This window comes from Maylandia zebra, linkage group LG15 (genome assembly GCF_041146795.1).
Source record: "Maylandia zebra isolate NMK-2024a linkage group LG15, Mzebra_GT3a, whole genome shotgun sequence".
Taxonomy (NCBI): domain Eukaryota; kingdom Metazoa; phylum Chordata; class Actinopteri; order Cichliformes; family Cichlidae; genus Maylandia; species Maylandia zebra.
This window is the reverse complement of record NC_135181.1, coordinates 24195447-24210302: the sequence shown is the minus strand read 5'-3', so window position 1 is coordinate 24210302 and position 14856 is coordinate 24195447. Positions and strand designations below refer to the sequence as shown.

General features: G+C 43.6%; 2 protein-coding genes across 3 annotated transcripts in view; one reads left to right on the top strand and one right to left on the bottom strand.

Annotated features, from left to right (window-relative positions):
- Positions 1 to 11636, top strand: part of xrn2 (5'-3' exoribonuclease 2) — a 48229-nt gene extending 36593 nt beyond the window's left edge. Inside the window, exons 30-32 of the mRNA XM_014408471.3 lie at positions 6811 to 6871; positions 9472 to 9682; positions 11257 to 11636. Of these exons, the coding sequence (XP_014263957.3) occupies positions 6811 to 6871; positions 9472 to 9682; positions 11257 to 11319 (335 nt within the window). The 3' untranslated portion in view covers positions 11320 to 11636. The remainder of the gene's footprint in view (positions 1 to 6810; positions 6872 to 9471; positions 9683 to 11256) is intronic.
- Positions 11637 to 11929: 293 nt separating this feature from the next.
- On the bottom strand, positions 11930 to 14336 carry nkx2.4b (NK2 homeobox 4b). 2 transcript variants are annotated; one of them, XM_076874173.1, is made up of 3 exons: positions 13908 to 14336; positions 13566 to 13778; positions 11930 to 13068 (listed from the first exon to the last, which is right to left on the bottom strand). In XM_076874173.1, the coding sequence occupies exons 1-3, from the start codon at positions 14062 to 14064 to the stop codon at positions 12407 to 12409; spliced, it is 1032 nt and encodes a 343-aa protein (XP_076730288.1). In that variant the 5' UTR covers positions 14065 to 14336; the 3' UTR covers positions 11930 to 12406. The 2 variants fall into 2 exon arrangements, with proteins under 2 accessions (XP_076730288.1, XP_023008477.3); XM_023152709.3 differs by having other exon boundaries at positions 13566 to 14336.
- Between the last annotated feature and the right edge of the window lie 520 nt (positions 14337 to 14856).

Genomic DNA, 14856 nt, shown 5'->3' with positions numbered 1-14856 from the left:
GCCACCACTGTCGAAGCCATCCCTCTGCCCAGGGAGAGCGCTGCACAGCGAGACGCACGGAGGATGTAATCCGTGGTGACTCTAACCTCGTTAAGAAGAGGTGACAGCGGGCTGTCCTCCGGAACCAGCGATCCAAGCTCCGCCAGGCACATTGCTTGGTACGTCTGGAGCATGGTGACGGAGCTCATGGCTCGAGCGGTGCCGGCCTGAGCCCGATAAATCTTCTCCAGCTGCGAGGCCGAGAATCTGCAGTGCTTGGACGGCAGAGTTGCGGGGCCACCGACACCATGGTTATGGGACGGGGCCAGATAAGCAGCCAGAGACGGCTCCATAGGGGGTGGGTTAGCTAAACCAGCTCCCTCGGCGCCGTCCAATTCCATGTACTGTCCATAGCCGGGCACAGTGACGCGGGTAGACAGAGGTTTGTCCCATGACGCTGTTAGCTCGCAGAGAAAGTCTGGGAACATGGGGAGGCAGTTTTTGGCCGTTGCGGGCTCCGGTGGAAGGAAAAAACCCGCAAACCGCGACGGCTTCCGAGCTGGTGGAGGAGAGGGCCAGTCCACCTGCAGCTTCTCAGCGGCACGGCGAAACAGGGAGAAAAGAGAGGTGTCATCGTGGCCGACCGGCGCAGCAGCGGCGGCATATTGGGTCGACAATGAGCTCTCCTGCTCATCCTCCGACAAACCATGGATGTCCAGGCCGATGTCCAGCACGTCATCGTCTTCCTGGGGAGCGCTGGCGGGCTTCAACCCAGGCTGAAGCCCGTCAGCGCTCCTGCATGGTTCCGGTCCGTCATCGGCTAACCCGTCAACGTATTCCATGTGGTCAGCCCAGCTAATCGCGGGGACATCGACCTGAAAATTTTCGTCTTCGGACTCGGACGAAGCCGGGGCTCCAGACTCGGAAAGAAGAGGGTCATGCCGTGCGACAGCCGAGCGTCCCAGCACTCTTTCCACAAACGTCACCCGTCTTTCCAGGGTCGAGCGTCGGAGCTGGCGACAAAACGCACAAGCTTCGGGCTCCGTCAACGCTCTCCTAGCGTGGACGATCCCCAGGCAGACAGGGCAGGCATCGTGCTGGTCGCTGTCGTGCAAAGAGAAACCACATCCCTGAGGACAGGGGCGAACAGAAGATTTCTGCTTTGCTCGCTTCGGTTTGGAGTCCATTCCCAAAACGCAAAGCGAAACGCTGCACAAGAAAAACTTGAAAATAGCGCTCCGCGGGCAGCCTACGCACCAGCTGGGCGGTGGAGGCTAACACCAACAGGGGCAGTTAAGCTAGGTTCAAGTTGGCAGACAACGGAGCTAACTAGCAGTAGCTAGCTAGCCCAACTCAGCAGAGGTGTTCTCAGCGAGGTGAAGAGCGTAAGAACTGAGGGATGACGGTGATGGCAGCGGCTATATGTGCGGGCGGGGCCTTGCGCGTGTCATCACACGTCATCTGCCGTAAAGGCGTGAATAAAGGTTTCTTCAGCCAGGACACGCGAGGGCGTGATATCCCATACTTATGTGTTGTACCGAGTGAATCGACTGAAAGGGAACTTCTGGTTATGTTCCATTTAGATGTTTTCAGTCCCTTGCCTCAGGTGAAATTGGCTGCCTTCAGTGTTAGCTCACCTTTTGTGCTATTCTGTGTTGACTGGCTTGCTTATATCTAGACCTGCAACGTTTATTGAGCGCCTGAAGTGATTCCAGCATAAAATGTGCTCTGAGTTTCATCTCAAAATAAGATTTGTATATAAAGCGTGGATTTTTTTTCTTTCATAAGAGGTGATTAAATTATTTGTTCATCTCTTCTGATTCTTTTTAACTTTTATGGTAAAAACTGAACATGGTCCAGTTCTAATATCAGCGACTCGTGGAATGTGATTATCCACACAAGTAGGCCTTATTCTGCAGCAGGAGGCCAGAGGCTTGCTTTTGTCCTGGTAACGCTTTCTCAGGACCAATCCTCTGCTCGCCCAGTAATCACTGCAGGCTTTGCTGGGCTTTTGTGTGGTGGCTTTGCTTGGTTGCTGATTAGTGTTGTGGGAGACCGGGGGCCGATAATGAGACTGTCGAGTGGCTCCGCTGGACACTGGCCCCCTCTGATAAAAGCATCCGGGAGGCTCCAGTGCCATTGGGTGTGTGATGCGCTCTGAAGAGGGTTGAAACCAAAGTTAACTTGCCCCTTTGACGACGTGGCTACCTCCTGTGGTGATGTGTCAACACACAGCCTCTGAAACATGCTGCTGGGCTTTGTGTGCCACAGCCAAACCAGCTGGTGTTTAATAACCAGCCAGGGGAGTCTCTGCTGGTGGCCATTATTGTCTTGACATGCAGTGACACCAAATTTTAACCAGAGCAGCAAAGTAACTGTTTGATCCAGCAGCCACAGTGGCCGATAAGCCTCCCAAAGTCCACTTCAGAGTAGCAGCTACACATAATGGCTGCTCACACAGGCTGGTGGATCGACTTCAATAACATAAAGTCATTGGATTTTATGTGGCCTTGAGTATTTTTGTTCTTTATGTTTCTCTAAAGGTTTTCGAGTTGTGGTGGAGAACATTTTTATGTAAACAAAATTATTATTATTATTATTATTATTATTATTATTATTATTATTATTAATGAAGATTAGCTTTATGTCCACTTTAAAGTAAACTCTGTAACCTCAGAAATGGCCCAGATGCTAAATTGTCATTAAGGTTATTGTCAGGTGAATTCTGTGGTACATGTGATAGATGGCAACTTCACACTGATGGTTTGAGACCTGATGGTAATGAAGAACTCTCTGAACTTGCATTGTTTCTAATGGCCAGCTGGGGCGACTCCTGTGGCTGGGAAAAGACTCAAGGTAGTCTATTGGGAAAATAGCCCCAGGCTTTTTTAAATCACCATTACACTTTCGATGTCTGCAAATCCACTATGGTCTGCTTGGGTCCCAGTGACGTAATTTGCCATCTGGTGGTTAGCATGAGAGTTCATCATGACGTTCATGTTCTTGCCTGTTTTTTGTGACCACATGAAGCTCCCAGGCTTCTGACTTCAAGCAGACTTTAAAGACATATAACAAGAATGACTGCTCAGCCGTCCAGAGTCAGAACCTGCCCCCCGTGATGGAAACGGCTGTTTTTCTCAAAAATACATTTACTCCTTATTGAGTAAGCTATTCCTTGTAAGCACGAACTATAATAAAAAAGAACCCACTGAGGTTGCAGAGGCTGTGTGACATAGCCAGAGCAACCGGTGGTACAATCGTGACACAAAAAGAAGGACTTAAAACAAACTAGTGAAAATCACATATCCTAAACAGACAAAATAAAAAAACAGATCATTTGAAGTTCATCTACTCATGTAGTAGTAAGCTAATGGTATGATTGCAGTTCTGGCTGGATTTTAACCAGAGCGTCACAAATCTGCTTGAAACTGTCAGTAACAAGTTTTACTCAAATTTTTCTACCAGTTATTTTGGGCTTGACAAATTAGTGCAGATTTTGGTGGATAATGTATGATTTACATATTTAAATATAACATTTTGTGGCATCTTTCCTTGACGTATTGGTGAATGTATAAATTACCAGGTCCTCGTGATTCTGCATGTATGTCTGTCCCAGTAAAATGCTCTTATTCTGATTCCAGCCATGTCGCAGTCATTTGTCTTTTTTTCTTCTGAAATTACCTCTCGGTTTGTGGAGCAGCAGCAGGAGCAGGTCGCTAAAGTTTTGTCCAACTAATAGAAAAGTTACTGTCCTCCTTCTGGGATCTGAGTCAACTAGTCGCTGAACTAATTGAAGCGGTGTGGAGAGAGACGTTTGGTTGTTTAGCGCGCTTGTAATCCCTGCATTAATACAGTGGACGCAGCGCGTTTTAAGGATTTAAAGCGTAATCCTTTGTTGGCTTTTGTCCGGCGCAGACTGGAAGTCTATACACTTTCAGATCATTGTTAATTAAGGAGATTGACAGGTGTCCACTTGTAATTCTCTCTTTTGAATCATCGCTGGTGATGGGGGGGGAGGCCAGAGGGTTGTGGAGTTATAATTGGAGCCCAACTGGGTGGTCCACTTAAAGTTTGTTGGTGGAGGAGATAATCAAACATGAAAACTGAATGACAAAAACAAAATAAGAATGTGTCAGCAGCAGTCTGCCTGCTTGCTGCTAATTGTGTGTTTTACTGCTTTTTGCTGTGGTCAGCAGAGAACGGCTGCAGGATTTCCCACTTGCCTTTAGTTGATCAGGTGATTCTGATTAATTTGTTTGTTTTTTATCTGCATCAGTTGGCTGGAGATCTTATCAGCATCCCAAACTCAGGATTTCTATCTGATTGCCAGACGTCCCCCAGTATTGTCAGGCAGGTTTTATTTATTCTACTAATCCAACAGGAAGTTTTCAGTGGCCGATTATTGTCCTGTTGTGATCCTAAAGTGGGTACTAACATGTCTGGAGTTCAAATTAGTGTCATTTTAAACATTTGAGGTGCTTTGAAGTTAAAATTTAAACACAATAATTAAAACTAGCAAAAAGAGTCTGGTTTGGTGCTGCTCAGAGCTTTGCAGACCCACATCTATATGTTGGAAAAATATGTGCAGAAGATGGTAACGCCAGCTACTCGCATGTAGCTTTGCCCCAGTGCAGTGTCATAATCTTTTTTGCAATGTTTGATTTTTGAGTGTTTTCCTCTTTGTCTTTATCTCCGCTGATTCACTTCTCCTGTATTTTTCAAGCCAACCTTTGAACCAATGACCGTGTCAATACTTTGAGGCTACATTCTCTTGGCTTTTTGAAGCCTCTCCATTGGCCTTATTCCCATAATTCCTCACTCTGTTTAGCCAAAGAGCTACAGAAACTGATGCTAATGTCCACGTAAGATTTTAAGTTAATCTCTCCATCACACTGTGATTGACTCGGCGGTGTTTTAAACTACATGCTGATGTCAGCATGTTAGTGTGGTCACAGTGACGGCACTATTGAATGCTGACATTGGCTAATTAGCATTAAAACTAAACCTATAGAAGATATTGGAGAGAATGCCTTCTGCTTATGAGACCTTATGACTGGACTTGGTCTTTCAGGTCATCTGAAAATTGAGGTCGACTTGTCATGTGGTTTGTATTGCTGAAAACTAATTTTAATAGGTTCACTTTTCCTTCATCTTTTTCGGTTGTCTTTGTTTACATCTTATATGTGTATAAAAGTGTGTTTGTTGGATGGTGTGACTCTGCGTCTGTATGCTGGAACATGTCTACTTAATGTGTGGTTTGAATCTAACTGTGAAGCCCTTTGTAAATGTGTTTACAAGTTGTTGTTGTTGTTATGAATATTATTATTGCTATTGTTATCACTGTTATGTCGTAAACCAGAGAAACCTATTACTGTCTAGTTTGTTATATGTAACTTGTACCAAGAAGTGTAAAGAGGACTAAAGGAAAACAGTTTAAGACATAGTTGCCATCACACATTTTATTTCCTTTTAAATTAGCCTCAATAAAGCCCAAAAATGAAATGTACTGCTGTTAGGGGATAAACTGCATCACTTTCATAGCTCGGAGTGTTTCAGGGGTTCTACAGAGAAAACATGCACCAAAAATGTCAGGGTCCACCAACATCCTCCTCCAACAGATCCTCACTTTGCTCCTGGGATGTGTGAAGTATTACCAGTAGCTCAGGTTTTTGTCACCCACCAATGAGGTTTTAGCCAAATTCATATCAACAACGTTGTATCAAACCCATACGATTTTAAGTTTTAGCATCATTTATTCAAATGCAGTAGGTATTTTGTGCTGATTGCATGCTCAGAAAAACAGGAAGGCTTCTTTCAAACAAGGTTAACACAGGTTCGCCGTCTTTACGATGGAGACTGAGCATGTCAAATTATTAATGCAGGTGTTCGGTCTCATCACTGAGCCTGTTTATGAACAAATATTAATGCCCCCACTCTCATCTAATACCCACACTCTTCCACCCAGACACTCCTGCGAACTCATCCCAGTCCATAATTTTTTTCTTTACTCCGACTTTAAAGCTTCCAGGTTTGTAAACGTGAGCCTCTGGGTCCTTTTTCACAGCACCCTTCACCCACCCCGGGGCTGAGCCACTCAGCAGGCCTGCCCCTATAAACAAACAGCCCCACGGCTCGCAGCTGGCCATCGCCTTGGCAACAGTGAATCTGGAAGAAGCCGTTCCCTTTTTTTAAAATTTTTTTTTAAAGTGTGTCTTTGTGAAGGGCTTGCAGCGATGGAACCAGGGTACTTGAGGCGTCGACAATGCTGCCGGCTGAATGCTTATTTCATTTTCTGAACAAAAAATGCAAATGTGGTGCTCCCACTCCCTCCTCGCATGCGTCTCCCCGCTCCACTCTTCCAGAGCCCAGTGTGATTCGACGTTTGTAAAATCCTAATTTTATCATGGCAACTGATTCGTTCTGTGTGCAGGGCAGAAATGAAGGAGTTGGTGTTTTTTTTTTTTTTCTTTTTTTGGTTAAATTCTGTTTCTTTATTTTGTTTTTTTAATCTCTGGGGATTAAGCAGGCATCAGGCGGGTTAATTAGTATCCACGTTTAATGTCAAAGCCTTCTGCGTTTGGCTTTTAAACAGTCAAACTGAAGGATTCTCTCAGGTTTCATAAGAGTTTAACTCAGTGAAAGTCGCCCGTTGATGTGAATCTGACACATTTTATCATTTAAACTGAATCACAAAAGCACACCAAACACCACCTCCTCGCTGCTTAGTTGTACGTTGAGTTAAAGGCCTTCAGATGCAGCTCACTGAAGCTCCGTGCTTCTTAAAAAGATTTGAGCAGAACCACTCACAAGCACGTCTTTTGTTCCCTGCAGATTCCAGGCAGAACAGTCTGATGGGAGCGCCTCCCTCCTTCCACCAGCCCCAGTTTCCAAGGTGAGTGTGCTCTTTGTGAACCTGCATTAACTGGTTTTCGTGGGAAGTAAAGTTCACACTTAACATGCTAACTTTACCTGTGTCGATGGATACGAGCAGCTTTTTGTGGTGGTTTGTCCTGGACTTTGTCCTCCACTCGTCTCTAATGCTCCTCAGATTTGTGTGTTTTATTGGTGTGAGTCATGTGTGAATTAAACATGTCCAGGCCTGTGTGGTCTCCACATTTCCAGCCTTTCCGCTCTGCCTTCCCTCCGTTGGGGGGCTCCGTCCGAATTAAGATTTTTTCTTGTCGCTCTAAAACAAATTTCTCTCGAGGAGGTTTGTGCAACTTAATGAGGCATCACTAATGCTGTTGGCGACCGCGGCGTTTCCCTGCGCCTCGGCCTGGCCCGCACAGACTGGCTATTGATTCTGGCTCCAGACCTCTCCAAAGTCCTAATCAGGTTCTCTCGTTCAACTTTTCAGGCCTATTGTGGCTCCGTGTCACCTCAGGTCAGTAGTTATTAGCGGCGACTGAAAACAGTTTCTTTAACTACTCAGGACAGGACCAAATGAAATGCAGGAGGAACTTGGAGAGAGGGGATTATGGATTCCAGCGCTCGGTTAAGTCCGCCGCTGGCCAGAGTGTGACATGGTTCAGTAATGAGGGATGGGGCTGCCGCTCTGTTTCTGCTCTCTTCATTGTTCGTCAGAAGAGACTTTAATATCGCCGCTGGATCGGCACATTGTCCGGTGGTCATTTGGAGGGCCGCAGCGTACTGGCTCTGCACTCGGTCCCGCAGACGCAGCGCGGCCGCCTCAATTCAGGAGTGAGGGCGACTCGGGCCATATGGGAATATGGTTCATTTCATGTGCATCGATGCTAAGTCGTCTCTGAGGAGAGGCCGTTTTGACTCTTTGACAGCTCGATCCCTCGGTAAACTCGAGTCGATGGGGATTTTAAGGAGGCCACTTCAAAGCAGAATTGAAAACTGACTTTTTGGATCAGTCGGGTGGAAATTCTCCAAACATGAATTAATCTTAACTTCTTAAGTTTATGAAGTTGTTCAAAGCCAAATTATTTTTTTCTCCTTATTTTAATGAATAAAAGATTCAGACTGCTGCAAAGAATAAACAGGTTGTCCTTTTGTGGTTTTCATTTATTGCTTTAATCAAACAATGTGCAGATAAAACAGGTTCTCGATCAGTAAGTGAAAAATGGACTTAAATGTCCTGCTTCTCGTCTTTTTGTCTGCAGGTTCACACAAATACACGTTTGCTAATAAAAGGTTTTAAACTGTTCAGAAGGTTTTGTCAGAATTTGAAGCCCACAGCGATGCTGCTTTTACTCCCTCCACACTTTTGTAAATTGTAAAGCCACTGCATCATTCAGCTATTTATGGAACAGGACGGCTCGGCGCTCTGATTCAGGAGGCCAAACCAGCAGGAAATTAGAGTCCGTGTTAACCCAGTGCACATACAGCGGTGACTGATTTTAGACTGCTGTAATTAGTGAGCGTAAGTGGACGGCTATCAGCCGAACAACTGAAAATAAGTCGTAATAATTCTGTGGATTCTTTTTTAATTTAACTCGTGATTTTAGGCTGTTTTGTTAATATGATATAAAACCCAGTGGTTGAAGCTCATGTAAAAAAATAAAAATAAAAAATTCTTAAAAGTACTTTAAACACAGCACATCTTGAGTGTAAATACTATAATAAAATAGTATATTTTCGTTTATGTCTATCACACAACTTTGGTCGTAAATTTAATTTAATGTGGTATTAAAGGGTATTTAAATATTACGTTTACTGCTTTTTTGTTATGTAAAAACAAAAAACATAATGTGTTTAAAAGCCCCAAGAAAGGAAAGAAAACAATGAAAATGAGTGTTTAATTCGTTATGATTGCTTATTCTTGTCTAGTTAATGAGTTCAAATTCTTTTGTGTGACGTTACTATAATATTGAAGTTTGGGCTATTTAATATACAGGAAAATGTTACAAATGTTCCGCTGAAGGTGCCGAAAAAGAACAATTTCTGCTATGAAACTTGATTAATGAAGATCTTACAAATAAGGAAGTGGAGTGTTTGTTCACTGTATTCAAAAAGTTTTAAGAAAAACTCATTATTATTATTATTGTCATTATTATTGTTGTTATTATTATATTCTTTCCTTTTTGTCCAAATTAGGGAAAAAAAACTGTCTTATTAAACAAAAATGATATAAAATGTGTTAATAGGGATACACTGATCATGATATTGGTGATTTTTAAATTGTGATTAAATGTCATCTTCTCATGCCAAACATTCTGTTTATTTTAGTTTGACTCTTCATTATAACAAAAAACTGAACAATTGAAAGTTTTCCATCTCTTTCACGTCATTTTCAAAACTTTTTAAACTTTTAAAATTCCGAATGTAATTAAACCGTCAGGTGAATATTTCTGCCTTCCAACACTGGCTAGAGGCAGATATTTGGTTTATCGGTGCATCTGTGTTTTTAAAGGAGTCCTTATTGTTACCTGTGGGAAAGTATTTCTACATTTCTAACCTCAGGTGTCTCTTACTCATTGTGTTGGAGTTTTTAAAGTTTGACGTGCAGATTTGACGTGTCTCCAGGCAGCAGCAGCAGCAGTACAGGGGCGGGGGTCACGGCTGGGATCGGGCCATGCAGACGCAGCAGTCGGCGTATCAGCAAAACTGGAACCGTGGCGGAGGCTCGGGGCCGGGCAGCTACCAGCAGCAGCAGCAGCAGCAGCAGCAGCAGCACTACGATCGCCGTAGAGACGACTGGCACGATCGCGGAGATAACCGGGGGCAGCACCATCAGGTAAATGCGACGTTTCCACGCACACCAATTTGTTTACGACAAGTGGAGGGCAGGGCTAAAACTTCCATCTTCACTTGATTTTGGCTTGTTTTTATTTGGTAATGTTAAAGTGAGGCTTAAACTGTTTCTGGGCAGATCTGTGAAGCAGATGCAGAAGAAAGAGTCTGATTGGTTGTTGCTCAGTTGCTTCAGATTGAAATCAGGAATCTTTTTGCTCTTTGGGTCTGTTTTTTTTTTTTTTTTTTTTGTTTGTTTTTGTTTATTTTTTAAGGGTTTTTTTGTAAAATATTTAATTATAATTTGTATAACACTTTTAAGTATTTTAATTTTAATTATATATTTTTGAATTTTGAAATACTTCATATTACTGTTGGAGGTGTTTTTGTGCCTGATTCAGTGTTTTGAAAGAAAGTACTGTGTGAACTGTAAAACCCAGAAACACTCAAATATCAGCAGACAAAACATAAAAACTCAATACGAATTTATGAGAAGCTGAAACTTAAAGAATTAAGAAATTATCAAAATGCTTAATTTTATCGAGTGAAATTATTTTTTTCTAGAAATATTAATCATTCGGATTAACTGATCAGAATTTAACCAAATCAGAAATTTCAGAATTTCTGTTTTGGTAACTTTTGATTCTTATCAGACAATAAAAGTTTCTTTCTGAAGCATTTTAAGTGAACACTTAAGCAACTCTTCTCTGATTGGCCAACAGAGTTTGATAGAAATTCTAACCGGAAACTTTAAATAGTTTCAGTAAAGAGTTGTTTTTACAGTATAATAGTTTTATACATGTCAGCACGCTTTTATTCTGAAAGGAAAGCATGGAGACTGCAGAGTTTTCTGGTGTTCTTTTAAAACTAGAGCCAGAGAAAGTTCAGTGTGTAAAATTTGGAAAAGTAAACAGAATTTTTTTGGCTCAGTTTATCTGTGGGTCTGATGTGTTAAAATATCAGATCACACACATTCCAACAAGTGTGCTTCGTTTTACTGAAAGTTATGGATTTATTTTTGTTATTTTTTTTAAACAGGAAGACTTTATTTATTTTATTTACTTTATTTATGTGTTAATCTAAATTATTTCCTCAGTTAAAAATTATTTCAGTGAGATTTCATTTGATTTTAGCGTTTAGTAAAACAAGAAAAAATGTGACAGATTGTTTAAATTCTTAAGCTTGTGGCCAAGACTTGCACTGCTCGTGCTAAATGGGTGGACTAATTAAGAATAAAACCCTCAGTGTCATCTTGTCTTTATATCAATATAACTTAAAAAAAAATCTGACCATCCACCATGTAGACTGTTTTAATACAAACAAAAAACAATTAAATTTTTACAGAGAAAATCTTTGTATTAACCAGTTTTTATGTTGTTCTATTATATGCTATACTTTTATTGTGAAGCACTTTGGGATATTTACCAGTGAAAAGTGTTCTGTGAATACATTTTACTTACTTAAATCTTTTAATACTGTTTTAATAGTGTTGTGCTTGTTAAAGTTATTCCTTTGACTTGATGCATATTTATTGTTGTAAAGCTGTAATCTTATTTTAAACCTCTGTCTCTATTTCAGGGCTACAGCTCCGGCAGAGGTTACCCTCTCCCTCCTCCATCCAGAAGATACAACTGGAACTAAACTCTTAATGATGTTGGGATTTTATGGAATGGGGAACTGTTTTTAGGGGAACAATGTCAACATCTAGCTTTTTTTTTTTTTTGTCCACATTTCATATTATTGTCTTGTACAAGGATTTTTTTTCCTTTATTGTAATTCTTTGGGGGAAAAAAGTGTGTTATGTAATCTCTGATTTTTATGATGAAGCCTCTTAAACTTGTAAAATACAAGTGAGTGAAGGACAAAGTGTCCCGCTGTGATTATTTTTGAGAGGAACCTCTCCAACTTGGCTCATGTATTTCAAAAGTGAAAATAAATTCTTCTCAGTGATGTTGGTATATTTGTCTGAGCAGAAATCCCTTTTTTCACGAGTTAAAAATAATAAATAAACCCATTTAAATTTAGTTTGAATATTGAAGTCACTTATTTAAAAAAAAAAAAAAACATAACTGACCTATGGTAGATTTTTGGTGAATATTTTGGGATATTTAAAGGTGGACATTTGATAGAAATCCGTTCCATGTCCAAGTAAATGCTGTCCTGTTGGTAATTAGAGCTGTATTGATGGAAATGCGTTAGAAAAATAAAAAGGTCCAAAATGAAAATATGATTTATTCAATACTGTAAACAAACGAAAATCAGCTTTAACAAAGGATCTCTGATGACTTGCCTCAGTTCGGTTTTTGTCTTTATGAGCTGCTTCTATTGCTCCACTTTGTTGAACCTGCAATAATTTAATTTGTTCTGGAAATGAAAAAAAAAAAACGTGAGAGGCGCCGGAAGCTGTGCCTCATCCTGAAGCTCCTTAAATTAAAGTTTCTCTGTGTTCAGTCTCAGTCACGTCTGGCAAATACAAAAAGAAGAGAGAGAAAAGACTTAAATGTTTCGTTTAGAAACGGGAAAAGAAAACGCGCCATCATCAAGAGTCAGCGCGAGCCCGAGGCTCGAATTTACAGTTTGAGTTGTGCACTTTTTATTGCTCAAAGCCGCCTTTGAGTCACTGCGTGTGCAGAAGGAGCCGAACCTTTACGCACGGAAGGAAAACAAAAAGATTGGCGCGTGTCCTGCAGAAAACTCCACTCGGAATGATGCCCTCCTCTCGGCATCACTACCAAGTTCTGCCGTACAGTAAGTTGGAGCCGATCATGCTGTTGGTGTACTCAATAAGCGCCGCGTCCGTCTGCGTCATGTTGATCTGCCCGTGCAGTCCCAGCGGCGGGCTGGGGGACAAATCCTCCAGCTCCTCAGTGGAGGACAGCTGGTTCACCTGCGGCTGCTGCGCGCTCTCCGCCATGGCATCCCCCACGCTGCTCTGCCTGTTCCCGCTGTGGTTCGACCCACTCGAGTCGGTCCGGCAGCCCTTAGAGTTCTTGGAGAGGACCGGGGACACAGACGAAGCCCTGCGTGTTGCTCCGCACAAGCCGCCGCCACCGCCTCCTCCACCGCCTTCCTGCTGGAGCTGTTGCGCGGCCTTGTCCTTGGCCTGCCGCTTCAGCTTATAGCGGTGGTTCTGAAACCAGATCTTCACCTGGTTCGGGGTGAGGTGGATGAGTCCGGCCAGGTGCTCTCTCTCCGGGGCAGACAGGTACTTCTGCTGCTTAAAGCGTCGCTCCAGCTCGTACACCTGCGCCTGCGAGAAGAGCACGCGTCGCTTCCTGCGCGGTGCCGCGTGCAGCGTCACCATAGACTTGGCGGTGGAGTCCATCCCGGCCAGACTGCCCACCATCCCGGGCATATTCATCCCCGCGGAGGGGCCCATGAATCTGGAAACTTTGAGAAATCACAATCAGAGTTTGGCTTTAAAAACAAAGAATAATAATAATTAACTAAACTAGTTTAGAGAGGAAAAGTGAAAACGGTAGAAAAAATTTAAAATGTTAAATTACCCCAAAGTCTTCTGTAAAAATAGGAAAAGTTTGTTGTTGTTTTTCTTCTTCAATAATGAATCATATTGTAAGATTTTAATCTTTTAAACCAGACCGACAGGTGCGAGAGTCTAATGGGATAAATCAGTGAGTTAACTTTAAAAGATCAAACATGTTGACGTTAATTTAAAGACATTAAAATGCAGTTAATCCGGATTCAATTTGTTTAGGAGCAACAAACAAACGTTTCATAAAACATAAATCTTTTTAAATCCTTCATATCGTTTGGAAGAGGAAGCCGGATTATTGTAACATGTCTAATAATCATAATAAAGTGACTTAACTCTAACAATCGCTTCAGTCTAACTCAGGCTCGTCTCTCCGGGCCGGGGACGCTCTTACTTGTCGGGTATCGGGGCTCCGGGTTGCTGTACCACGCCGCCGCTGCCGCCCCTCCGCCTCTCACCGTCTCCTGGTAGGACGGCAGGTCTCCGACGTTCCCGATGCCGCCGTTGCAGAACCCTCCGACGGCTCCGGAGAACTGCGGTACCCCGTGGGGCACGTGGTAGGGCCCGCCGGGAGCCAGAGCGGCTGCTGCTGCTGCGCTGGCCGAGCCTGATGAAGAGGAGGAGGAGGAGGATGAAGAAGAGGACGAGGACAGGTGGTGGTGGTGGTGATGATGGTGATGGTGGTGGAGGTGAGGCGGCTGCTGCTGATGGTGCGCCTGCTGCTGATGCTGCATACCGGGCTGCGAGACCTGCGGCTGCCGGTAGGCTCCCAGCGGGGATCCGAGGCTCCCCGCTGCGGGGTCCATCACTCCGAACCTGCGGTAGCTGTCCTCCATCGGGCTCAAGATGTCTGTGACTGAGAAGGGAGTGGAGTGCTTTGGGCTCAAGGACATGGTGCGGCCACCCCGTGCCCTCCTGCTGTGTGCGGCTGGATGTGCTCGGTTCTCTCTGGCGGCTCTCTGCCTGCGTCCCCCTCCCTCCCACCGGCTTCTTGCTTCTTCTGTGTCGCTGGGAAAAAGTCCAGCTGATCGGCAGCAGGAGGAGACCAGTTGCCCTTATCCCGCTGGACCCACATGGAGGGGCGGAGCGACGCGGACACAGCAGCCAACAATGGTAATTGACATTAGAGGTAAGCAGAGAAAATGGTTCAGACCTGCTGCTGCTGCGGATTCTGTTTCCGAGGCTGGATAGAGTCAAAGCCCAAATTCCTCCAAACATCAAAATCATCACCTGATTTACCACGGCACATATTTACCCGGAGAAGAAGAAGAAAAAGAGCGGCCACCTGTCAGAGTTCTCACAGCGGCTTTCCTTCAGATCGCTCTTTATTGGAACTGAATTTGATGTTTTTTCATTTAAAGTGACCATAAATGTGCCCCATCCCCCACACCCCACACCCCACCCCTCAACGTGTGACACCTGCAGTTCTTTCGCGGTTTTCTTCTGTTATTGCGCGCGAGCAACAGTGCGCAGGTCTATTATCTCAGTTTCATCTTCCAGTTACGCGCGAGTGGATCTGAGAGTCTGTGACACTTCCACGCGTGGTTACGGCTTCGTGTTCAAACCACAGCTTTAATCTGACTGCGAGTTTAATCTGCGCGTATTTTAATCCCGTGTATTTCCCGCTCTCTACATGAATTTTGCGCACGAGCTAATCTGCTCCCTTTGCTCACTCTGCGCGTTAC